Source organism: Electrophorus electricus, chromosome 14, assembly GCF_013358815.1.
Source record: "Electrophorus electricus isolate fEleEle1 chromosome 14, fEleEle1.pri, whole genome shotgun sequence".
In the NCBI taxonomy this organism is placed as follows: Eukaryota; Metazoa; Chordata; class Actinopteri; order Gymnotiformes; family Gymnotidae; genus Electrophorus; species Electrophorus electricus.
In genome coordinates, this window is record NC_049548.1 from 37,561 (window position 1) to 65,195 (window position 27,635).

Consider the following 27,635-nt stretch of genomic DNA (forward strand, 5'->3'; position numbering starts at 1 on the left):
GCCATTTTCTAAATATTTTATGGCCAAGGAATTAAGAAAATACAGTACTCAGAAAAAGAAAAAAAGTTCTTACATAGCATAATTAATGCATAATAGAAGGTCTGGAACAACAGAAATGTAACCAATGAAATAAATATAAATGAAATTATTATTGGAAGCTTGTTTAAACAAATTAGGTTTTATAAGTCAACACCTAATCATGTAAATCTGTATTTGCTGTTTTTTAACCTCTTGATTTAAAATTAGAGGTTACACTAAAAATTGAGGCTGGTAATAAAGTTGTATTTGAACTTTAAAGCTTTTTAGCAACAGGAAATTATACAACTTTTGTTAATGTATCAACTGTATTTACTTTAAAATTTTGAACAGAAATAAATCAAGTTTATTTCCTTTTTTTTATACTGAGAAAAAGATTTGTTGTTATTGTTGTTTTTACCGCTACCTCTACAAGTTGCCACATCCATTAAGGCCAGAAAAATAATTAAACATTTATGTCAGTCACCAGTTCAATCCCTTGAACAGTAACTGTTTTATTTAGTGTTTTCAAAAGATGAATCATTACAGAAAACGACTTTCTGTAATATCTATACAATGAAATCTGTAATAATGATCTCTTCATTCAGGTGAAGGAAACAGAACTGCTACTTAGTAGTGCTTGCTCATCGGATCGGTCATTCCTTTGCATTTTTCTAGATAAAAACATCAAACGCATGCCAATATTAGACAGAATACAGGAATAAAATTAGAGGGCTTTAACTGGTTGATGGGGCAACTCCACAAGATTTAATGTAACCTCTCCTGATGGAGATTCATTAGCCAAACTTTGAAGGATGGCAAGAGATTCCCGGAAGGACTGGACCTCCTCTATTAGTTTCTTAGCCCAGGGAAGAGAAATCTGAAGAAACAGAAAGTGAGGCATTATTAAGCATTTATTGATAATATTTTATATATATATATATATATATATATATATATAGAGAGAGAGAGAGAGAGAGAGAGAGAGAGAGAGAGAGAGAGAGAGAGAGAGAGAGAGAGAGAGAAGCCAGCACTTTTATTATCTAAAAGATAAATCTAGCCTTCATGACACTGTCAATGTGTGATTTAAATATCTTTGCATGTGGATCCTACGCTCATACACTTCTACCCAAAGGCAGCAATTACAAAAAGATCTGCAGGGGTCCAAGTATAGAAATCTGGAGCCTAAATACCATGCCATGTCAAGATTTAACTTTTTCGGTATATCTAAAACCAATTTAGGATGGGTTTAGACAGAAGCACAGTGACTGGTGAATGTATAAAATGCAGCACATGAAGTTCTATTTTAATTGTGCAACTGATTATCTGAGTATTGTTTTAATGTTTGTTAAAGGTCAAAACTAAATGTCAAACCAGAGTTTTCAATATTACATTTTTAACCTTTACTCAGAAGGACAACAGATGTTTTACTCACATATATGCTGTAATAAGTTACAACGGAAGAAACCTGATCTCAGTGTCCTGGGCCTTAACATGTCTTTACCTTAATGATGATGTGTTTGTCCACAAGATTATCCCCATCGAAAAGTTCCTCTCCAAAACAGAGCATGATCTCACTCTGAGGCGGATCCCCTCCATTCTGGAACTCCTCCAGCTCTACAAATAAAATAATAATAATAATAAGAAGAAGAAAAACAAGGAGCAGATAAATAAATAAATAAAGCAAATATGAATTTTTATAATTCACTTAATGGTGGTCAAACAAAATGTCTTGCACTAAATAAGTATATATACTTATACTAAATAAGTAAAATAAGTAAATAAGTAGGATATTAGTTAAATTACAGTTTCTTTTATCTTGGGGGCTGCACTGTATCAAAAATACAGAAGACAAGCTGCATTGACTTGCACATTAAAGTGAAAGTAATAGTCCAGCAATATTCCAGAGTTTATGAGTTTATTTATGCAAGTGATCCTAAAGATTAACAGTAGGCATGTCTCAGATGAGTGGTTAGGACAGCCTGCAAGGTTTCAAGAGAACAGCAACAAATGTTGTGGCTAGTTTGCTATTGTGTTTACTGAATTAAAGAGCAAGACTCTGCAGTTACTGCTCAATTATTTGAAGCTTACTTATAAAGATGACTGGGAACGTAGCCAGCAATATGTTGCAGAAGTCTAATTTAGCTATAATAGCATGTACTAGTTACTCAGCATCATGCAGGTTGAGCATGTGTCTCATTCAGGTTAGTAATATATAGTCTTAAAGGTTCACATAAGTTTCTCACACAGAAGATATATATATAGTTATTCTGTGAAATGACTGACCATTTTAGAGAATAACCATCAATGATTAAGCTACTTCAAGCATGCTTGTTTCATCAAGATCACCATCATTAAAGTACAAATCATATGAGAAAAAAAGAACTAAGCAAGCCTTGTTTTACCGAACTGCTACTTATCGCAGATTCAACAGCATAACATCTGAAATTATATGTAGATTTGTTGACAGTGCATGTACATTATGTACCTACATTAATGTCAAGTAACAGAATTTTTACTTCAAGTTTCAAGTATGGTTTATTTGTCACGTACATAGTCATACATGGTATAACTCGCAGTGAAATGGTTTGAGAGTGCTCTGTCCAAACTGAAGAAAAAAAACAGGGGTGCATAAGGAAATATTATTTTTATATATATATATATATATATATATATATATATATATATATATATATATATATATATATATATATATATATATATATATATATATATAACAATGTATATACACAATATACAATGTATATATGGATATATGTGTATGTACACAATGTACAATTCCAGCTTACAAATTTACAGTCGTCCCCACAGTTTATCAGTTTCCCTGATTCAGGGCCCGAATGGCCTGTGGGAAGAAGCTCCTCTGTATTGGTCTTCAGGGAGCAAATGTGCTTCCCTGACCTCAACAGAGAGAAGAGCCTATTGTTGGGATGGGTGGGGTCCTTCACAATCCTCCTGGCCTTGGTCTGGCACCGCTTGTAATAAATGGCCTGCAGGTCAGGAAGTTCTGTATGAGTGATGCGCTCTGCTGAACGCACCACCCTCTGGAGTGCTTGTCTGTCCTGCTTGGTGCTGCTCCCAAACCAGACTGTGATGTTCCCCATGAGGATGCTCTAGATAGTGCAGGTGTAGAAGTTCCGCAGTACCTTGGAGGGCAGTCAGAAGTTTTTTAGGCGTTTGAGGTGGTAAAGACACTGACGAGCCTTCTTTGCCAGGGAGTTGGTGTGGCGGGACCAGGACAGGTCCTGTGAGATGTTATACCTGAAACTATTTACTCTCTCTACTGTGGTTCCATTGATCCTCACAGGTTGGTAATGCCGCTCCTGCTTCTTGCTGCAGTCCACAATCAGCTCCTTTGTCTTGCTGACCTTTAGGAGGAGATTATTTCCCTGGCACCAGTTTTGCAGGTGTTTAATCTCCTCCAGGTAGGCCCTCTCATCGTGGTCCGAGATTAGGCCCATGACGACGGTATCGTCAGCAAACTTGACAATGATGGTGGAGCTGGAAGTGGCTGCACAGTCGTCGGTGTACAGTGAGTAGAGCAGGGGGTTTAGCACACAACCCTGAGGAGCTCCAGTGCTGAGGGTGAGGGTGAATGAGACACAGTTGCCCACCCGTACTGATTGTGGTCTGTCTGTTAGGAAGTTGGAGATCCAGTCGCACAGGGATGTATGCAGTCCTAGATCCTCCAACTTAGTAGTGAGTAGGGAGGGGATAATAGTGTTAAATGCTGAACTGTAGTCGACAAACAGCATTTTAACATAATTACCCCTCCCTTTGAACAGGTGGGTCAGAATGGTGTGGAGCAGATGTGCAATTGCATCATCAAAATGTTAGAGGTACCGCCGGGACCTACTTACTCCTGTATGTCTGCATAAAATGGTCCCTGCTGTAACCATTATGCCCCAAGTATAAATTTGCTGAAGACACATTTATGTATGTTCTGGCAGTATACTAAATTAAAAAAATGTTGTGTTCACCAACTTGTTTATAAATGATTAGGTAAATCAGTGTTAAGCTCAGTGGTTAAGGTTCTTGACTTGTAATTGGAAGGTTGCTGTTCAAGTCTCTCCACTGTTGGGTCCCTGAGCAAGTTGTACTCACTCATAATTGTAAGTTGCTTTGGATAAAAGCATCAGGTAAATTGCTCAATAAGTGATAACCAAGAATAAAATTCAATTGATTATTAATTCTTTCTTCAGATGTTCCATCTCTTAATATGTGTTTAACATTTATTGCAAATGTTTTTCAAATTATTTATTTTTATTTATTTATTTTGCAATTTTAGGTTTGAATGTATTTTATGTTTTGTATAATGCCTTGAGCAACTCAAGTTATTGTAAACATAAATCTTTGAAAATCAATAAACATAATGGGAAACAAATCTTGCATCTTTATATAATTGGCAAATACTAATTATTTCTTTCGCTGGGCAATGTGGAACACTGGATTAATAATAATGAAAGTAACTAATCTTCATCAGTATTAACACTGTTCCAAACATCCCACAATATGAAAATAAACATTGTAGCAGTTAGCCGACTTCTCTTCTGTTGGATTGAAACTGCTTCCCACTTAAACTTAATATCTCCCTTTCCCCTCCATAGAGACAGTTTACAATATACAGGATAACGCTGGTGCTGTCCTGTCTGGTATTCACACCATTAACAGGACGAACTCTGAAACACCATCAGGTTTTATGACTTGATCAGAGAGGGTAATGATATTTACATGTGCTATTTATATTGCTGAACTATTCTAAATGACTAAGTCTTTCCTGCTGTGGCTTCCCTCACCCTCAGATACCTTCCCTTGCTGTGCTCTCCCCCACCCACTTCTCCCCTTTCCACCCACTTCTCCCTTTTCCTTGGTTCCCTCCCTTTTCCAGTACATTGAGAGGTTGCAGATTGACTGGAATCTGCTAGAGGGAATATTGGGCAGCTGTTCTTGCATCAGATAGACTTAGAGCCTGTTTACATCATGTATTAACATGCATTTTTGGTGATCAGATTACATTCAGATTTCAGCTGACTGCATGAAAAGCTAGGGTGCAAACACATCCAATACACACTGTGATTGGATCTCTCAAACCACATTCGGAGGTGATCAGAGATGGATCTTGACCACATTTAAAAAGTGTAAATGAAATGTGTCTTCTGTTTCTGCATACAATTACCAAAGAGGGAAGGCATCTGCTGGCTGACTACAGAAATTACAGCTGCCTTCTCCTGCATCAAAGTAGATGGGGCTGACAATTACTTTTAACCAACAATTTGCCAAGTAGCTAGCTAAAGCCAGCCCACCCAATGGTAAACATTAATCACATCATACTTTAGTTAAATGTAATATCAGTAGCTAGTTAGGTAGTTTGCTGACTTCACATAAGGTTAAGCCCATTTATGTGGTTAGCATTGCAAAAAAAAAGCATTCATAAAATTTACTACCTTTTTGTAATAATTGTTATTAGGAACAAAAATGTTACCAATCAAAAGGTTACCAATTCAAGGCCTACTGCTGCCAAGTTGCCACTGTTGGGTTCCTGAGCAAGACCCTTAACCCTCAATTGCACAAGCTGTATTCGGTCATAATTGTAAGTTGCTTTGGATAAAAGCGTCAGTTAAATATCTGCAGGGCTGCAGCTGGTCACCTCTTCTTTATTGCCTGTTGTAGATGGTTTCCACCCATATTTCATGGTATATAATACACTTGCAAAAGAGTGTGAGGAATGTTCACAGGAATTAAAACAGGAACAATGTGTGGGTTAGTGTGCTTTTTAAATGGGAAAAGACCTACTCTTATCTGGTTGCACTGGGGATGCATTTTTGTGAAAAGCGTAAACAGAATCCAGCCAAAGTAAGTCCAGATATGAAACACATGTTAATGCTAGGTGTGACAGTTACCATATCCACACTAGGAATTTTATGAAACTAGTATAGACCTCCATTGCTTATTTAGCTTCTATTGCTTATTTTTTTCTTGTTGCATTATCCAGTGTCAATCAGAGGAGGATAGGTTCCTCCACTGTGTCTTCCATTGTGTCTCAGGATTTCCTCCATATGCTCTTAGGGAGTTTTGCCACTGTCATCTTTAGCTTCCTCGTTGGGACTTGGACCTGGACGTCTGTAAAGTTGCTTTGTGACAATGCCTGTTGTAAAGTGCTATAAAAATAAATTATAAATAAATTTGACTTGATAAAGTGAGTTTACTACATAAATACGTATAACAGTATAGACCACTGTCAAACTGGCTTAATTAATAATAACCATTAAGAATAAAATAGGTAGGTAGAGGATCGAGAGGGCAGTTAGTAGCTTTTAATGTTTAATCTCAACTCAAGCCGCTCCCTGTTTCACTGGTATGGAGAAGCTTTTGGAAAAGTAAAAATAAACCTATACACCTCTTTTAAGCCCATTTCAAACATGATTAGTTTTACAAGGGGAAGTGGGGTAATGTCATTTTAACACAATGTGTCTGTAATAGTTATAGCTGATTCACTTGGGATATCTTGGTATAAATGCAGAGACAGGAGTGGCTATTCAACTTACACATTACACAAAAAACATGTAGCAATCAATGGTCAGATCCACAAAACAGTATTTCCGCATGAAATATTAAACTATGCTATTAGCTATTAAATAGCTATGGCTATTATGAACCAGGAGACTGGGATTTGGCCTTAATTCCTCACTAACTTGTCTGTAACCATAAACACACCTATGCAACACACTGATATTTAATAAAACTGCTTATAATAACTCATGTTAAGCCTGCTCATGTTAAATGCCAAGTTATTACTACCATCCCCTCCATCTTCCCATAGGAACCCACTGATTTTAATACTTCTTTAGTTTTCAATTTAGAGCCAGAAAAATCGCTATAGAGATTCAACTACTACAATTACAGCATTCAGCATACTAGGCCCAACACCAAACTGTGCTTCACTTTACTTATCCAACCCTGCCAACCTTTCATTCATTGTTCTGCTCTCCATAAAAACTGACTGATTAAAACTTTATACTACAATCATCAAACTTGGTATAGAGATTCAACAGCTGATCCCAAGCACAAAACTCCATTTCACACTGATGACACTCATGTAGGTACCCCTTCTATCTTTTTTTCTCCACACATCTGTACTTCTGTATATTTTAGAAATCTTTGAAATTTCAATCTAAAGCCATTCAGTTTGTCATAAAAATTCATCAGTTAACCCCAACTGCCAAAGTGCTATTCATCTTGTCATCTGACCCTTCCATGATGTTTTAATTCCTCTATCCTCTTAATAAACCAGTTAACTGTGGTACGTCTTGCATTATTAAAGATCACTCATCAGACTGTACATATTCAATTTGTGACACAATGTACATATGTACTTCATACCAATAGCGATACAGATTAAAATTCAGGTTTTTTTATGCTTCGGCAAACCAACTCCATTTGTTTATACATTTCTAATTTTGCTTTATCTAGTTGAACATAAATATTTTGTGTTGATTTAACATTACATGATGCCTTTTTGTAAAAAATTTTAAAAGTTTCACCTGATACTCTTTATCTAAACCCATTTTCCTGATGCCTTTGGTCATGTTTTCCCTCACACCCCAAGTCATATATTCTACGAAATGATGCTGTTTTGTATGAAATCTGAGAACTGAAGCTATAGTCTGAGAATGTCATAATATGTACACTGTACATGAGGCTTAAGCTTGGCAATAGGAAAAGGTCAAACCTATTCATCTAAACAAGTTGCACTGGTCAGCATATGAAATCATTCAAAAATCTAATTTAATGCCCATTTTGACGGTTTACTTTTTAAATAGTTTGAGCAGGTCACTACAAATACCTTGCCTAAAGATTTCCTTGTTGAAGAGCATGGTGGGCTCCGTGGCTCTCTCCATCTTGTGTGGTCCTGCTCCACAGTGTGGCCCCCTCCAGAATACTCGTCCTTGGCAAAACCGTTTGGCATAGATGCCCATTCCGTTGGAGGTTAGTACCACTCCTTTCTCCATATAAGGCAAAAGTTTAGAAATTATGGCCAAACTCTCACTACAGCCTGCATCTGTGGGAGGAGGTGGCAGAGAGATGCGAGGAAAGCTGGATCCATTTGAAGTGGGAGGGGATGGTGAGAGGGGGATGTATGCAATTCGAACATCACTACCCAGAACCTCTCGCCTCAGAACCTCCTGGCCAATATAGTATACAGTGATGTTGAAGGAGTGCGAAGCTGAAAAAACACAGAAAGAAAGACACCAGTTACCATAAGTAGTTCCAAAATAGATTATTTAAAACTAAGCCTTTCTAAACAGAAAGTAGGCACACAGAAAAAATAGTAATTATTAACAAAATTACCTTTACCATCACCAGAGGGAGGGACATTTTCTATCAAGAAGTTTAGCTGAATTTCATTGTTCTCTAAAGAGAAAGAATACAATTAATAAATAAATTTTCAAACATTGCACAAAATTTCAAATTTCAAACATTGCACAAAACATGCAGTAATAAGTATGTATCTCATGTAATAGAAGTTATATTGGCATGTTATGATAGAATATCAAATGCTAAAATATATTTTTTTAAAATGTAGGCTGCACTTAAAATTCAATAACTGCTAAAAACAGCATGTCAAATAATTCTGAGAATGAAAAGTGTGAAGATACTGACAAAGATATTCAAAAAAAGTAGAAAGACCTATTGTCCAGAGCAAAGAGAGGCAAAAGTTTCTTATAGCATTAGGGCATTCACACTTGGGCCATTTCACCCTTTCCAGTGGTCTCAGACTCTTCATTTCTTTTCCATATGTGAACACGCTGTAATGTGTCGGCCCGAGTGCCGAAGGGTGTGCAGCAGGACACTGAGACTCTCTCAACACGGATGAACATTTATTTCCGTAAAACACAAAGGACGAAAGTGGCACTCGTGTGAACACAAACAATGAACATAAGCATACTAAACACTAACAACTTCTAACATTTAACACGATTTTAAACAGTCACGACTGATACATATAGTTACAAACAACATGCTACATCAACAGTGACCAACACACTGCACACAATGACAATGGTTTATATACACAAAGATGAACAAGATGCAGGTGTGTGCAGGTGTGGTTACAAACAAAACAACCCTCCCACTGCATGTGGCAGGCCAAACCACGTGTCTCGTGGGAGGCGAGCGTTCCGTGACACATGCCAAACAAACTCAGACATCCCTAGACGGACCCAAAAATGAGCTGAACTCAGACCCCCTCCCAAGGTAGTTTCAGTATGGCTCATTTGTCATTTGTACTGTAGTCCACATGGTTTGTGCAAACAAACTGAAAACAAAGCATTCCAGTCTGTTTTGCATTTTTATTCATGTCAAACCTTGAGGCTCACCATATATAGCGACTGTCACAATTGGCCCCTCCTAGTGACTCTGTCTCCATGGTTTTTGTAATGGTGAGCGGTAAGGAGGCAGATGCGTGTGCAGAGAAGAGTGAGATTTATTAGAGCAAATCCAGATTCAGAGTAGTTATGACAGTCCAGGGTCATAGAGCCAACATAGAGAGTCCGAGAATATATGATATACAAAAGCACACGAAGGCAAATGGGGGAAGCAGACTATAACAAAGACGCTAGGAAGAACTCAGAGGCTAGGAATTACATAAACAGACTTGGATCCACAAAACAACAGTTCTACTTACATACATACAGATACAGGCTTTCAAAAACACCCAAACATTCATGCATATATATGCATGAAGACAAAGGGAACAAGACAGGGTCTAAATACATTAACTAATGAACACTAAACAAGGCAAAGGTGCAAATCATGAACGGTGAAAACCAAAACAAGGACTGGGACTGGAATGAAGAAAGAAACATGACAAGGTAACCATGGAACATGGAAGCAAGGAGGGACCAACTGTGACAGTTTTTCTGTCTTGTGTCGTTTAATTTTCTCTGTTCCTGTCTAGTCCTTGTTTTGGTTCTGGCTGTTTCATTAGTTTCACCTGTGTCTTGCTTAGTCCTCATTAACGCATGTATTTAAACCTTGTGTTTGTTCAGTCTTGTCGCTGATCATTGTTATCCTAGCATCTATTGATTGTGCATACCCCTGCTCATGCAAGTCTTGTTATTCGGGGTAGCCTGCTTCCCTTTTCTGTTTCCATGTCTTTTGTTTCTTGTGTTTACCACGTATCTCAGAGCTCTTAGTGTGGGCTCTTTGACCCTGGACCCTTAATAAATCTTTCTCCTCTCAACATTTGTGTCCACCCCAAGTTTCGAGTTTGGTTTATTTGTCACATACACAGTCATACACAGTATAACTCGTAGTGAAATGGTTGAGAGTGCTCTGTCCAAACTGAGGAAAAAGAAAACAGGGGTGCATAGAGGAATATATATTCTATATATGTACAAAAATATATTAACAATGTATGTACAATATATGTATATTATGTTTATATACACAATGTACAATGTATATGGTTGTGTATATATGTATGTACACAATGTACAGAATGTACAAATCCATTTTGTAAAAAGACATATTTACAGTTTTTATGTTACATGGTGGTAATTGAATATATATACAGTTATTGAATATATATATAGTTATGTTACATGGTGGTGGTGGTCCCCACAGTTTATCAGTTTCCCTGATTCAGGGCCCGAATGGCCTGTGGGAAGAAGCTCCTCTTCAGTCTCTCTGTTTTGGTCTTCAGGGAGCAAAAGCGCTTCCCTGACCTCAACAGAGAGAAGAGCCTATTGTTGGGATGGGTGGGGTCCTTCACAATCCTCCTGGCCTTGGTCTGGCACTGCTTGTAGTACACCTCATGATCACTTCACATTACAAACTTGAGAAAAATGGCTGCATGTAAAAATATGTGGTGCTGAAGCAAATTCTCTCCTACATGCTTATTTCCATTTAATTTGTTTGATTTTTTAACCATTTCGGTATTTTCTGCCAGTTATGTCAATTTTTGGTCTCTTTTCTCATCTGCTTCATGAAAATATAGCAGACCCAAATAACAGCATGAAAGTGGCCATTTGAACACACTATCCAGTGGCCATCTTGAATACACCATCAATTGTTACACAGCTGTAGTCAGAGTTTTAAAGGAGTTGTGGTGTAAATAACATATGTTCTGAGATCTCATCAGTGCTTAAGAGATCAGAAAGAGAATTGAGTCTTCACTTTGCGAACATAAGATGAATTGAGGACAGTTGCAATTAGTTTCCTTTCTGCTTCAATTTAAAAGAAAAGCGCGAAGATCATTTAAAAATAATTCCTTGTGAAAACACACCTAATGTGTCCCCTAAGTGACTGTGGACCTGCATTAAAAACACGCCTGTACTTAAAATTTTTGATCTTCAGGGATCACAACATTCAGCAGATTTAACAGGATAAATGGGTACATCAAGATGAATGTTTTATCTGATTCTCTGATTGTTTTTTAACAATATGTCATTTATATAACTTTTTGTATAGCTTTATAAAATAGTGACAAGACAAGATTAATATAGTGAAAATATTACAAATATAAAAAAATAAGTAAATGTTCTATCATAAAAAACAATATGTTGCTTAGCCTATCAACTAGGCATACTAAAAAGCCTTGACTACAGAATATCCCACTGCAAACGTTCAACTTTATCTGATTACAACAAATTACCAGAAAACACTTTTTATGGCTTCTTTAATTGCAGTTAGGCTTATAAATTAACAATGTATAAAATAGTCTGTGAAAGTCTGAGTAAGGCTGCCTATACAACAAATGACAATTTTATTAAAGCTCAAAAATCTTCAGGGACAGGTGTAGGTTCAGATGAGTATGTTTCATATTTATACAACAGCAAAAGGTTAAGGATGGCAGGGACACACAATAATTTTAATGTGAACACCATATTAATATTCTATATACTATTTCAAATTCTATTTTAACACTTTTCTAGAGTTAATTAACCTCAAACTGTGTAATGTAAAGATCCCTATTAATATTTATTTTTTCCTACCTTATTTTTAGTAAAAAGTACACATTCTACCTTTTGGTTTATGTCAAATTTGGAAGAATAGCAAGCTTTGATTGGAAGAATACTAAGCTTTGAATTGCCATAACTGTTGATGTCAATTTCTCCAAGATGCCTTCTAAGATTACATATCCATAGTGAGCTTCCTTCCTCCCCTCTGCCTAAGTAGGCAGCATTTTAACCAAAACGGAACCTTATAAAACATCTTCGTGAGATGCACTAGTTGGAGAGCAATTACATCCCCAATCAGTCCTTTCATTTGTAAAAGCTTGGTCTCTGAAAGAGTGGAAATAATGCCAAAATATATGGCACTAGAAGCATTATTATTCTTATTCATTGCGATGAGAATAAAATTAACATTTACATACTGGTAGCGGTAATTACTCACTACAGGTGTAGTTTCGCCCTGACCTTAGGTGTGAATTGCGGGGCGGGCTCAGCACTTATTGAACTGAGTTAAATTAGGATGACTCATGTGACACATGATTACCGCTACAGACACAACATCTGAAGAAGGTTTGGTGGTGTTCTCAATCAGTTCATCTACATCTCACCTACAGGACTTCACAAACTTAGCTAAGTATCTTCTCATATTATCTCAATCCTTTATCTCATACATCCACAAATCAAGCATCTGAAATGTGCTTCACAATTCCTGTCCACATATTCCACAGATCTCCTCGGCGGTATCATAGACATCGCAATCTCAGCAACCTCACTGACTCACAACGTTTCACAACATCACATATCGTGGTGGCAAGAGGGCTCTGGAACTGCCAATCTGCTGTCCAGAAGGCTGACTTCATCTCAGCATTAGCATCCCTCCACTTCCTACACTTCCTGGCTCTAACAAAAACATGGATCACTCTGCGACTCCGGCTGTCCTGTCCTCTGCCTTTTCATTTACCCATTCTCCGAGGCGTCTTGGCAAGGGAGGTGGCACAGGTTTACTAATGTCTCGAGAGTGGCGTTTCACTCCAATTTCATTCTCTATACCTTCCATCTCCTCTTTTGAATTTCATGCCATTTCAGTGTCTTTCCCCACCCAACTTCTTATCATTCCCTAGATCACTTCATTGATGAGCTCGACATCCTTCTGAGTCAATTCCCCATTGAAGGAAATCCACTCATTCTCCTTGGTGACTTCAACCTTCCATCAGACAAGCTGCATTCCTCTTGCATCCTTCTGCTGTTGACAGCATTTGGCCTCACCCTCAACCACTCTCCTCCGACTCACAAAGTGGGCAATGTTCTGGACCTGATCTTCACCTGTGCCATCACCACATTGGACATCACAGTCACCCCCCTCCACCTCTCTAACCATCACTTTCCATCCTTCTCTCTCTCCCTTCCTTCTCTTTCCATCCAGTCCTCTCCAACATGTTTCTCCTCCCTCCATCGCAATCTGGACTCCATAACTCCCTCTTCCCTTACTTCTACTATTTTGTCCACCCTTCCTCACCCTGACTCTCTATCCTCTCTCTCTTTGGATACAGTTACAAATACTTTCATTTCTACACTCTCCTCATCAATGAATCTTCTGTGCCCTCTCTCCTCTAGACCTGCTAAGTCTTCTCCACCTGCCTCCTGGCTAACAGAAACACTTCGCTGCCACAGGAGAGAACTAAGGACTGCAGAGAGGCAGTGGAGGAAATCTCACATAGATTCAGACCTTAGCTCATACAAGTCTCTCCTTTCCAAGTTCTCACTGGAAGTAACATCTGCAAAGTCATCCTACTACAGAGAGAAGTTCGAATCATCATCATCTGATCCACGCAAGCTCTTCACTATTTTTTCTTTTCTCCTTAATCCACCCCCTCCTTCCTCATCTCTTACTCCGGAGGATTTTATCACCTTCTTTGAGGAGAAGGTTGCAGCAAGCCGCCAGTCCTTTTCCTCTGTTCCCACCCCTCCAATTAATGTGCATTCCCCAACATCCAACTCTCTGACTTCTTTTTCTCCTCTCTCCACAGATGAAATTCTTCAAATCCTGACTTCCAGCAATCCGACTGCATGTCTGCTTGATCCAATTCCTTCTGCTCTGTTCCAGACAATCGCAAGAGATCTGCTTCCTTTCATCTCTGTCATCATCAACAACTCCTTATCTTCTGGATACGTGCCTACTGCATTCAAAACCGCCAGGGTGGTACCAATCCTCAAGAAGACCACACTTGACAGCTCCAGTATTGCCAACTACAGACCGGTATCACTTCTCTCTTTCCTCTCAAAAGCCCTTGAATGAGCAGTTTAAAATCAATTGTCTCTTTTTCTCACCTTGAACCAGCTGCATGATCCCAATCAGTCTGGCTACAAACCGGCACATTCTACAGAAACGGCCCTCATAGCAGTGACTGAGAAACTTCATGCCGCTAAAGCTGCCAAACAGTCATTTGTTTTGATTCTTCTAGACCTTTCAGCAGCCTTTTGACACAGTGAACCACAACATTCTTCTCTCTGTTCTTTCCAGGCTTGGTGTGACTGGCTCTGCTTGGAGATGGCTTCAGTTCTATCTGGATGGACAGTCCTATCAGGTGACATGGAGAGGATCCACATCCAAACCATGTAGACTCTCCACTGGTGTTCCACAAGGTTCAGTATTGGGCCTCCTTCTCTTCTCTTTGTATACTCGTTCTCTTGGTACCACTGCTGTGCCAATGACACTCAATTATTTATTTCTTTTTCACCCTCTGACACGCAGGTCTCCAGACATATCTCAGCATGCTTGACTGACATCATGTCATGGATGACAGCCCACCACTTGAAGCTCAACCCCAGTAAAACCAAACTTCTGTTCATCCTAGGTACTCCCAACCTTTACCATGACCTCACTGTTTCCTTTGAGAACTCCCTGGTATCACCATCCGAAGCTGCCCGTAGCCTGGGCGTAACTTTGGACAACCAGTTGTCATTCTCAACTCATGTTTCTAATCTAACCCAGTCTTGCAGATTCCTCCTTTGTAACATACAAAGGATTCAACCCTTTCTTTTGCAGGAAGCTACCCAGGTGCTTGTGCAGTCTCTTGTGATCTCAAAGCTAGACTACTGCAACTGGCTACTTGCTGGTCAAACGAGCCATCAAACCTCTACAACTTGTCCAGAATGCAGCAGCACGACTAGTCTTCAATCTTCCGAAGTTCACACGCTACTCCACTGCTGCGCTCCCTCTATTGGCTCCGTGTAGCTGCACGCATCAGATTCAAAACCTTGATGCTTGCCTACAAAGCCAAAAATGGACCAGCTCCTTCATACATGAAGTCAATGGTCAAAGCCCGATCCGTACCTCGAGTGCTTCGAACCTCAAGTATGGCTCGGCTTGAAATACCTTGCTTCAGGTCTCATGGACGACAAGCATCGAGACTATTTTCTGTCCTGGCTCCAAGATGGTGGAATGAACTCCTACTTGCTGTCCAGACAGCAGAGTCCCTTGCAGTCTTCAAACGCAGATTGAAGACACATCTATTTTCAGAATATTTAAAGGACAACTGACACTGCTCCCACTGACTGACTAATTTAGTACTTAATGTAGGGCATTGTTTATGCTGTTTAACAAACTCTAGCACTTACTGTTTATTGTTTATAGCACTTATCATTGTTTAAGATAGACCTTATGTATTTTGCACTTCTAGGTATCAGCATTCATCCCTGTATTCTACAGTATTCTAGTTCATTGATATGTTTAATTCTAACCTACTGTACTGTACTTGAATATATTCTATGAGTAAATGACAAAGCACTTTTGTAAGTCGCTCTGGATAAGAGCGTCTGCTAAATGCCATAAATGTAAATGTAAATGTACTTGATATTACTAATTATTTAAATCATTTAATCTATCTTTTTTGTGCACAATGTTATGCCAACTGTCTAGTTCACATTTAGTAGTAACAAAAAAATTGTTTTTCCTTACAAAAAACAATTAAATAAGTTGTATTTATTTAGTAATTGGGAGTAATTTAGTTAGTAATATGATGTTCATGGTCAAAATCCTGTTGTGAGAAACTGGAGAAGTCTTTACGCACCTGCTTGAAATGAGGAAAATACTATGTTACACTTGCACTAAACGCAGGTCCAAAGACGCAGTATCACAAGCACTATTTTCAGCAAAAATAGGTTCAAAACTTTCATTGCTCTGGCAGATTTTGTGTCATACCCCCTTTAAAGCTAAAATAAAGTATTTATATAAAATGTAAATAGTTGATTTCAGCTTTAAAGTTAAATAGTCAAATCTATTAAACTAAATAGTATTTCTGCTTTTCAGACACCTTAAAACAAATACCACACATTTCTAAAACCCCCAGAAATAAACCATAAATAAGCATCACTGCAGGTTGCAAAGTACACGTGTGTGTACTTCAACCTCCTGTCTTTGTCAATGTTGTAACTATCTCATATTCTCTTTCTCTGTCCTTCTCTTGTTTCTGGATCTGTTTTGGTTTCGTCATGTATTCTACTTTTGTTTCTCGTTCTCTTAGCATAATGGCTGGACTGTTTCTGATTCTGATAATGGATAAATAATGGAAAAATAAACGTCACTCTCCATCATGTTAGCATCCTGCCTCAACTTGCTCCTCATGCAGAATAACTGATATTCTAAGTACGCAGCAACTGAGCAACAGAGTGTGTCCCTCACTGCCAGTGCATGGAGCACCCCATAGCACACGAGATTAATATATTAATTAAAAATCCACTGATCAGAAAAGCTAGGGAGTGGGCAGAAATGGGCTGGAAGACATCGCCTTGCCTCTTGTCTCCAGAGTGGAAGACCTGACCTCTTGTCTCCAGTGGTGCCATGCCCTGTTCCTGAGAGGGCATTGAAGCACCTCCACAATCTTTTCCATGAAGACACAACCCTGGTGTTCTGCATGTTTGCAGTCTTAGCACATGGATGTGCAGCAAACATCCACGCGCTGCCATGTAGGTTCCGAGACCCAACTGCCACCTTTGCAGACGCTCCATTCGCTTTCAGTTACTCACCGCTCTACTTTCTGGACCTGCCTGCCACTTTCACGAATGCCTTGGCCTCCTTCGATGACCCACTGCCCTGCAGTCTCCTGAAACTCCTTCACAGAACCCCCATTCCTGTCCTGACTTTTGTGACTCCAGACCTGGCTCCTGTTCCAGCTCCTGTCTCTGTCCCCACTCCTGACCTTGCTTTTGTTCTTGTTCTGGATCCTGCACATGTCCTGTGTCTTGTTTCTGTCCCCTTCCCAAGTCCCGCATGTCCCTTGGTGTGGAGGCCTTGTTGGACCTTGGGGCCACTCAGGGGAGGGGTAGTTCCATCAAGACATTCACATAAAGATACGGCCCTTCATTGTTTGCACTTGTGTCTCATTTCCCCTAATTTGGTTGCATACTTATACCTCCAGTGTTACTGACAGATGGCACCATAGCCAGCATAAAAGATAAAGTATAAATGGCTATGCCCTTTCAGGTTTGAGAACGTAGATGTAATTTTTGTTCAGCAACACATGAATGCTGGACTCTAAATTAGCCATCAGAGAAACAATCTAGAGTGGGATTAAGTATTGAGGTAGGAGTAACATGCTATCTTGAGATCCATATTGCACACATATATATGTTAATATATACACTATTCTGAATACTGATATGTTGATGGTCACTATGTTTACCTTCAAACAATAATGTGATCACTCTGAATAATTTGATCACTTCAACATAAGGCCTTTTATTTGCAGGAAGGTCTAAAAGCAGAAGGTACTGTATTACACTTCCAAAGTACACATGTCTAATACTATACCAGGTGCACCTCACGTGCAGTTCTGTGTTTATCTGGTGAAACAACTATTACTAGGTCAGACGCATAAGGCAAAAATTGCAAGTCTTTTGGAATCAAATTACTGAAAAAATATGATTCACAATAAACCAAATATTGATGAAAAATCAGGTTATGCTTCTGCCAGTTTAGACCATAGTTGATTAAGATCAACTGTTTAAATTATTTGTCAATAATAGCAATATTGCAAATAATACACTCACTGCTGTTACTCTTTAAGATGAGCGTAGCCTCTGCTGCTTCCCTTTTATGAAGTGTGGCTTCCTTTCCGGTACTGGTTTCAACCTCCTGTAGATTGATCAAACAAAATTCAAATCAATTATAAAATTACAAATACATTTGTAAACAAATTTCTCATTTACAATTATCACATGCAGACAGACGCAGTTACAATATAAGCCTGGCAGTCACAAATCTTTGTTTATTGTTTGCATGTGTTTCTGCTAATGGCTTTCTTAATGCTGACTTTCCAAAATCACAGACTGTTACATGATATATTTTGCTGTTGTTTTCACCAGAAAAACTTACCATAGTGATTTGTTGAACAGAGGCAACCTCATCTTTGATCACTTTTGGCTGTATCTCTTCATTTCCTTCCGCTTCACTCCTCCTCCTCTTTTTATTTCTCCTCACTGCTTTGTCTCCATCTTCTTTCTTAACTTCGGCCAATCCTGTGCAATGCAAGGCAAGTCTATTTATATAGCACTTTTCAGGTACAGAGGTAATTCAAAGTGATTTATATAACAATATACAAGGATAATTTTAGTTATTAATTCTTCCTAAAACCAGTTTAAGCCTAAACCAGAATTAAAAGAATTTCTACTGGAGATCCACCACTAGCATTGCAATTTAGTCCAAGCCTAGGTTTAATCCTAAACTATGAAACTGGCCTTATGTTTGATTGTTAAGAAAACATCAGTGTTAAGAAAAACATCAATTTTATTGAAGTTTGCTTTCCATTTATTTTCCAACAAGGAAAATCTATTAAAATTAAAATTAATTTTAATTAAATTAATGATTGTTATTTAATGTTATTCATTTTCCACGGTAGTGCCCCAATTAAACTGAAAAATTTTGATTTCAAATTTATTGACGTTCATACCGCTACAATAATATACTCACAGAATTTGGCTAGGGAAACCCTGTCCTGTTCAGTGGTTAGGTATCTAGGATCCTCTTTCTTTACAAAAATCCCAGTTTGCAATTCCTGAATTCTGTTTAGTGCTTCTAATTAGTTGGGATAGTTTCATTTTGTCTGATTTGTTGTTTTGCTTTTGTTATGTTAGCTCAATATACGTGACTCATATCTGCTCATCCAACATTTATTCCATAATGAAATGTCTATTTTACTTTGATATTGGTGAGCCAATAAACTAAATTCCCATTAATTATAATACTGTTGTTATAGTACATAAAAGAACTGGGTGTAAGTTCTTTCAGACAGGACTGCAGATAACACCCATCTTTCCTTAAATACTTGCACAAACATGTCATGAATGGAAAACCATCTTGTACAGCAATTCTGCACTAGTTTGTTGTCAGCTGAGTTCTGAAGTTGTTTGTTTCAGATCTTTTGTGGCAGTTGTACTCAAGAAAAAATACTGACATGCATGTGCACACATGCTTAGATTTTAGGGGTGGAGCCGAATCCAAACATCATATTCAGCAAAGGACAAACGTAGTATGAAAATGAAAATGTAGTACAAATCTTTTTGTGGGCAGAAAAAAAACGTCAAATAGTTGGTGGTTCTGCTACTGTTTCAGGAGACACATGCACAACAGAGCTTGTTTGACCAGCAAGAGATCAGGCTAAAATTCACCTGTTATATTAGCATTAGGTCAATATTCCCCCTGTAACTTTGCCTATGAATTGAGCAATACTGAATGATACTGAAAAAATATCAAGTACAACTAAATTGTTGTAGTATAAAAGTAATATAAAACATTTGAAATTTAGCTATATAAATTCAAGAATACATTTGTCAGTATTTTTTCTGATAAGAAATGTGTCACAGTGCGCTCAGCACCCATATAGACACACCCACTGACTTACACTGACACACACATACTGCTCTGCTCCAAATCACCCAATTATTGATCCCCTGCATCTGTGCCTTATTTGTTCTCTTGTGTTCTCGCCCCTTTATAAAGCCCACAGGTGCCCAACTCCAGTTCTGCGCTCTGCTCTCCTTCACTTCACCTAAGATGTAGATGTCCGTTTCATGTTGCCACACTAAGAGCTATTACTGCCAGCTGTTTAGTTTTGCATTTCTCTTTCCTATGTTTATTGTACATTGCTGTTCTTGTATATATGGAGAACAGTCTCCATAACTGCACTAGTTTCTAATGCCATCAGTTCCATTGTCACAATATGCCAGTATATTAGTAATTTCTTTAAAATGTCACATAGGACAGACCTAAAAGTGAAGCAACTAATAGCTCTTTTAGCAAAAGTGTGGGGTGTTGGGAGGGCAGCTGGTATTTTTGTTTATGTTGTAGCCTATGAGCTGGAACAAATGTATTGTGCTACTACTTTTGGTTGCAAGAGATTTGACATACCTTAATCTTTACATGAACTTATTCCATATCTGACTTTTAAGTCCATACTTGTCACAGTTTCCCCCTTTAGCACTGCAGTTCCCATGCGGCTTTGTTTTTGCTTTATTTTAGTATCCATCTCTGACCTTCGCCATTTGTATCTCTTTCCCCCTAATCTATCTACTTACATCCCATCTTCCTGTCTTGTGTTGTCAGTCATTCTTGTAATTATCTCTGTATTTTGCTTTGTATCTCTGCATTTTACTTTCTTTTACTGTGTTTTATGGCTACTTGTCTTTGTCTACTTTTTATCTGACTACAGACTATATTAAGGTTAATGGGACTGGATTTGCTCTAAAAAAAAGTCACTCTGCACATCTGCTACTATATTACTAAAGTGACATTTCCACATTTCTTTACTATGATATTTTTTTTCTATGAATTGCTATGTTTTCATGATAGTAAAAAAAATCTAAGTAATCACACTTTGAAAACCATGTTAATTTGAATAACATTAATGTTAACATGAATTTGAATTGAAAAAAAATCATCATAAAATTGCCCAGCAATTTTGTTGGTAGTGTAGAAGAAGGTCTACCTTTTGGGTGATTGTTACGAATTGCATTTACACTTCACAAAGACTGAGGGTGCATCCCGACTGCATACTATTTACTAATATAAACTAGTTTTTGAATATATAGTATGTGGTATATATAGTATGTAGTATGTATTATAGTTAAAATTGTTAAATTTGAGTACACTCAAAAATCCATGATACATTCTCACAATTGGGCTGGTTTTGAGTATGGTTTGAATGGACACTATTGCCCATGTTGGCGGACAACATAGATGGTTCAGCGACGACTGTTGCAAGCAGTCAGTACAACTTATAATAATAATAATAATAGTAGTAGTAACTGTTCATTTGAATTCCAACTTTTAACATTGCTGTTTTACCTCAGAAAGGGGGAATGATATAAATATGAAAAAATATTACTAATGCTTCCACCCATTTCACTGATGGTACTATGCATATTGCTGTTACATTGGTTCCTTCAGCAGTGAGAACTAAATGTATAGCCACTGTTTCTAAATGTGTATATGTTAAAATCTATTGCCATATCCTATTGATCAGGTAATGTGCATACAGAATAAGTACAGAGGGAATAACAATTACCACAGCTTCCTACTTTTCTTTTGCTTTATCCAAGTGTGCTGCTTTAGTAAATGTGTTGTGGCCATGGCATGGTTACTATTAGTCACTGCAAACTGTTATGCATAGCACTCAAACCTTATATGTTTTCAAAGGCCATCGGTGTAACCTCTTACCTTGCTCATCAAGTGGTACAAGACGATACACCTTATAAGGTTCTGAGATGTCTAGCTGCGACCTTTCTGTGACTTCACTGAACTCAGGACTTTTATTTAAGGCACAGCGGAGACGAGTCTTCCAGGAAGCAGGGTCAGACTGCCCCTTTTCTGACAGCTTCCCCTTAAACTCCGCCCAGGCCTGTTAGTGAGAAGGGTTCAAATTCCAGTATAACAAATCTTAATACAGTACCATCTCTATGTGTTCGTTAGAATTCGATAAGATCTACTTTGTGCTTTTAAGAATAATTAAGTATTTATGGAGGAATTCCAAGTAACAAAAAAATTTCATGACATCTATTGCTGTTAAAGCGGTGATGTATCTAGTGCAAGGTTGGAAACAGCACAAAGTGAAAACAACCTGAGACCTTAAAAATAGCAGCATCCTCCTCACTTCGGAAGTCTTGTTTTCCAGCATGCTTCCAAGGTATTCGAAACATGGTCTTCTCAGGGTTGTCCCATACAAGTCCAGGATATTTTCCACTGCTTACCTACACAAGCACAGTAAGAAAAAATGAAATGTTAGCAGTGTTACTCATATTATAAACCTACATTTACTAGTATGTTAAGGTATCACAAACCTGTATGAAGAAAACATATTGGATCGGCTTGTGAGATATTTTATGTTCGGTTATATCAGTGCTGGTGATCACATTTACAGGATTCAAGAAACTAGTTAGATATACTACCCAGTCATGTAAATAATTATAACAACACTGGAGATAGGCTCAATAGATACTTAAGGTCAAATTATGACAAAGCTGTGTGTTCACCTTATCTCAAAAGAAAAATTTTGAACAAACATTTTATGAATATAAGTCCACACCAGAAAAATGCATAAAAAAAGACTTTGGTCTATTGGTTAGTCAAATAGATTTCTTGGAGCTATTACTTGGCTAATAGTACATAACTCTGTTACCTTTATTAGAAAAGCCACTGGTAAGGTAGTGACAGCATATTCCCTTATTAAATCTAAAGTAATTTTTTGGTTAACGATGCTAAGGGTGGAGTTTTGACAAGCAATGAAATAGAGAGTATAAATTAAAACAACAATCTATGACTATTAAATTATATTTTTTATAATCTACTCTTAATAAACACATCTGAAAAAGAATGAATAATGATATATTTAATGGTCTTCTAACAGGACACAAATAATGGATAAATAGCTCTCTCTCACACAAACATTCAGTCATACTCACCTGCTCAACCAACCATGACCGCAATCGGCGTGTAGACCGAATTTTAACTGATGCCATCTGAAAAAAACCAAATGAAGAATCATTTTCATTTGACAGCCTGTGCAGACCTATTCAGATGTAGATATTGTGGGCTATGGTTTTGAGAATTAGAAAAAAAAGAAAAAAGTGTTATATTAGCACTAACACTACCAAGAGAACTTTCTCATGCTTATCATGCTTAATGATGGACAGGATTTATGGCATTTAAATACTTTTTCCAACATAATTGATTAAATTATGTACATTTGGGGGACCTTTTCACTCTACTACTATCAAATAAAGATATTTAACACTACTTTTTATTTAAAATGTGTCAAAATAAGATTGCTAAAATTGCAGCACAGATTTTAATTGACTTTTTGATTATTTAAAATATAAACAATATTTCAATGTCTCTTTTTCATTGTGTTTTGGCTGATTTGTGTGCTGTTTTTTTTTTGTAAATTTGAAATTGGTCTTTACTGTTAGTAATGATCTTTTTTAAAATAGTTTTCATTTTCAGGTTTAAGCTATCATTATAGAATGTAAGAGGCTTTTAGAACATTAAAATCTAGTGAGGACTAGCAAGGCCAGATCTTTACAGCACATTTTACTCATGCTAGAGAAGCAGCCATCTTAATTGACAAATAAATCCCTTTTCAGAGTAATAAAGTTGTGGGCAATGGATGTGAGTCACATTACATTTTTGCTTGGAGTGACTTAACCTTGGACAGTGGGTATGTGAAGATCCGAGCTGTAAATTATGTGTTGAAGTATATTTTAATATTGGTATGTTAAGTTTGGATTGGAGACAATCAAGTGCTCTATGTATTAGCATGTTTATTCAATAATAATAAGATAATAAATGGTTATCGGTTTGTCACCAGTTTGTCTAGCAGTGACATTAATAAAGCTGTTAGGTTTGTGTATGAGGGGCAACATACTGGACAGAAAGTACAAACTATAAGTATCGGTAGATGGGGTGAAGCATGAGACTGGAAATTGCTATGCCAATAACAAACAACTGCGCTGCCTCCACACAGCCAATCACTTCCGGTATAGATAGGTTTTAGGGGATTTCTAGCTAGGTCTGCCACATCTTTACTTGTGCAGTTTAGTTTTAGAGTCCATAAACTAAGGGTAGCTGTGAAGGAGTCATCAGAAGTAGCTGAAAGAGTTAATCAGTGGTTATGGATAAGAAGACATATATTATCTGGGAAAATGCACTATGAAGGCGGAATGGCTGAAGTGTTTATGTGTTTAGTGTTTTAGGTAAATGGGTAGGTCAGTGGGCTGCTGTGCCTTGTCATTGTATAATGTGGTAGATCCAGATGGAACTGGAGGCACTAAGCATGCATTAATGGTGCCAGTGGGGCTGGGTGTGGTCTTAGTCACCAGGGAGGCCAATATGGATCAGTGGTGCGGGGACTGCTTGGTGGTGTAGTAGGTAAAATCAATGTGCAACTGGCAGCACTGAGTACACATTAACGGTGCTAGCAGGGCTGAGCACAGCCTCAGGCGCTGAGGAGGCCAATATGGATTTTACAAATTAGGAAGTGACTGGCTACATGGAGTGCCTAAAGCCCATATGGACATTGAGCATGCACTTACCAGCGAGGTTTATGTTTAAATAGGTGTAGCTTGGTTAATTGCGAGCTTGGTGGGGGTGGGTCTGGAATGCCAGACCTCACTGTTGAGTTATGGAGGTGTCGTGGGCTTAATTCATCAAGACACAAAGAGAGGTGCCTACCTCATAACCCGTGTGAAGTGCTTGTGATGTTGTGGTTGCTTGTATGAAGTGAATGGGTTGGGCCCTATGTGAAGCTCTAATGGTATGACAAAGGATATTTGACTTCTTATCCTGTGTATAATTACAATTAAATGAGAATCAAGCAGCAGGGGGGTTTGTTTTAATAACTTCTTTAAATGGTTAATATTTATAGTCCCAACAGGGATTCATTTTTTAAATATATATATATTTTGTTCATTCTTGCCACATAGAGGGATATCATTATAAGAGGAGATTCATACTGTACTTTGGATTCTAAAATGGACTGAATGTCTAACTAAAACAGTACCTGTTGTCAGTCAAAAAAATGACTGGTAAAAAAAAATGATGCTTGATTTAGGAATTTTTGATTTCTGAAGACTTAAGAAATAACTTTCTCCAATAACTCCAATAAGAAATAACTTTCTTGTTTTTCGGCCAAATATAAAACTTATTACAGTTTCAAAGTTCTTGTCAGATTTGCAGAACTGCTTCTAAAGTGGCAGTGTTATTTCAGATGTCACACCAGTTTCCCATACACAGATCTATATGTTTACAAGATTCATGATCAACAGTTTACTCATAAAGAAACTATATTTTATACTTGCAATTAAAAAAATCACAAACCTCATTCCTTTTCAGGTGGTAAGCCTTTGATGCAAATATTAAGATATACAAGATCCAAATCTAAGAGTTTAAAAACTGATATAAAAGAAAGCAGAATTTAAAGCATTAACTGGCAATGTCTCAATGTTTCAACACAATTAGTCAGTTTAAACTAATTGAAATAATCATATTATGATCAGGGTGAACAGGCTGGCATGGTATTTGCTTGAATTAATGCAAAATCTCTATGACGTGAGCACAACTGAAATACTAAATAAATTAATACTAATATTAATACTACTAATTAAATCAGTGATTGATGGGCCTACGGAGTTAACGGAGCTATATGAGGCTCCCTATTTCTTAGTTAAACAGACTGGTTAGTGTGACATACAAAACCCTCGTAAAATATGCCATTTCAGTTTTTTCTTATCGCGGTTATCCAGATAACAACTCCAACTCACTGTCAGCTCAGGCATTTCACACAAACGCTTTAAAACAACAACAGCGCTCTCTACAGGCACCAGGTTAAAATGGTAAAAGATGTGGCGTAATACCAATCGTTAAAATCGAGAACATTAATCTTGTGTGAAAGGCCGAAAATTCATAAACAAATCAAAGCTAGTTGGCAAACGCTAAACATTATCATCATACTAGCTAGCTAGCTAGTAGTGTCAGCTTTTATGCACTGATGATCGGTAAAAGGACTACTTCCTAATATTAATGTTATACGATCATGCAGAAGAAAATCGAACATTAAGACTGCTAGCTACCTGTCTTTTGTTTACCTGTCTTTTCTAATATAGAACAGATAACATGATCCTTGCTACACTCTGAACTGTTTAGTGCTATTAAGAAATTAACTGAAACCAACCACTTTCAGATAATCTATAACGTGTTAAAAGTCACTGACAAACATTTCTAAAAAAAAATAAAAAAAGGCTTACCTTCTGTTGTTGCTGTTGTTCTTCTTAGCGCAAAATAATTCTCACTTTTCTACAAAAAATGTTATGTTGCTGCTCCACTGAAACCTTCTGCCCCGTCATCAACGAAGACAGAAACTCGCTCCTTTTCCCAGAAATCATGTGACACTTCAGGCACGTCTGTCAAACCACTAGGTGACCACTAGGTGGCAACAAAGACTTGTGTTGCCTGCATAGAAGAACCATAGAATGCCATTAAACATTAAGACACAGGAAAGGACAGAAAAAATTCAAACTTCCTATATGCTCTTTTCTATCAATTGTTTTTTTTTGGAATTATTTATGCAAATGAAAATGTATATCACTGGAGAAAATGAATCTGCAGTACTACATTTCTCTTCTTCACTGTAAAACAAATCCTGATTTTACTGAAAATATCTCTAAATTTTACAGTAGTTTTCTGTTTTTTAAATTGTATTTGAAAATACCCATAATTATAGACATTATCTGTATAAATCAACTATTATTTTAAATATTATGCCAATAATGTCAAATTACATTTATTTCTTTTTTTGTACATCACAATTACTGTATAATTTATACAGCATTTTTCTGCTTTCTTAAATGTCATACATATTTATGTAATTAAATATATACCTCATTATATAAAGGTTATGTCCATGCTAACACTTTTACATTTTTATTTTGCCATTTAAAGGTTTATTTATTTATTTTTATGTGTACTTTTGAATTGAAACAGTATTACTGTGTATACAAATTGTGCAAACCTTTTTCACTACATTAAACATAATGCTTAGTCTTTTTTTAGAGTACAAAGCCACACTGCTGTCAATATTAAAACTTACAGGCTTGTTGCACCTCTGGCCACATCCAGTGATGTCAAAGTGAGTTAAAGCACATACATCAATTAATCTGAATAAGTACCTGAAGTTGTATCACCAAGAATGGTAACTATGTCCTTTAGAACAGCAACATGCCTGCTAATTTCAGGATCAAATTTCACAAGTGCGAGTTCAACCTGAAACCTTAAACTATAATCCATTATCATAGCACTTGCTATGCCAAGCTTAACTCAAGTACATCGGCATCTTACTGAATAAGTAACACTATAGTGAATGCAAATTACACACAGGAGCTAGAAGAACCACCAACTTCTTTCAAATCAGCTGTGTTGGAAAATTTCAGGTTCCCAGTGAACAGAGTGGTGGATGAGGACAGTATGTCAGCTTTGTTGGGTATGTGTGCAGAAACACAAACATGCTAACACATATTCAATAGCATCACTCAGATATGCAAATCATTTACATTTACACATTTGGCAGGCACTCTTATCCAGAGCAACTTCCAGTTTCA

General features: G+C 37.4%; 1 protein-coding gene across 6 annotated transcripts; it reads right to left on the reverse strand.

Annotated features, from left to right (window-relative positions):
• On the reverse strand, positions 1–26,426 carry irf9 (interferon regulatory factor 9). Of its 6 annotated transcripts, none has more exons than XM_027031940.2 (12): positions 26,286–26,422; positions 25,360–25,434; positions 24,715–24,790; positions 22,947–23,003; positions 22,113–22,235; positions 21,706–21,886; positions 18,367–18,509; positions 18,042–18,126; positions 8,386–8,448; positions 7,880–8,260; positions 1,520–1,632; positions 1–895 (listed from the first exon to the last, which is right to left on the reverse strand). In XM_027031940.2, the coding sequence occupies exons 2-12, from the start codon at positions 25,362–25,364 to the stop codon at positions 743–745; spliced, it is 1,380 nt and encodes a 459-aa protein (XP_026887741.2). In that variant the 5' UTR covers positions 25,365–25,434; positions 26,286–26,422; the 3' UTR covers positions 1–742. The 6 variants fall into 6 exon arrangements, 5 of the variants coding, with proteins under 5 accessions (XP_026887741.2, XP_026887743.2, XP_026887742.2 ...); XM_027031942.2 differs by having other exon boundaries at positions 24,715–24,825; XR_003412190.2 differs by having other exon boundaries at positions 808–895; positions 7,885–8,260; positions 26,286–26,423.
• Positions 26,427–27,635: the final 1,209 nt, after the last annotated feature.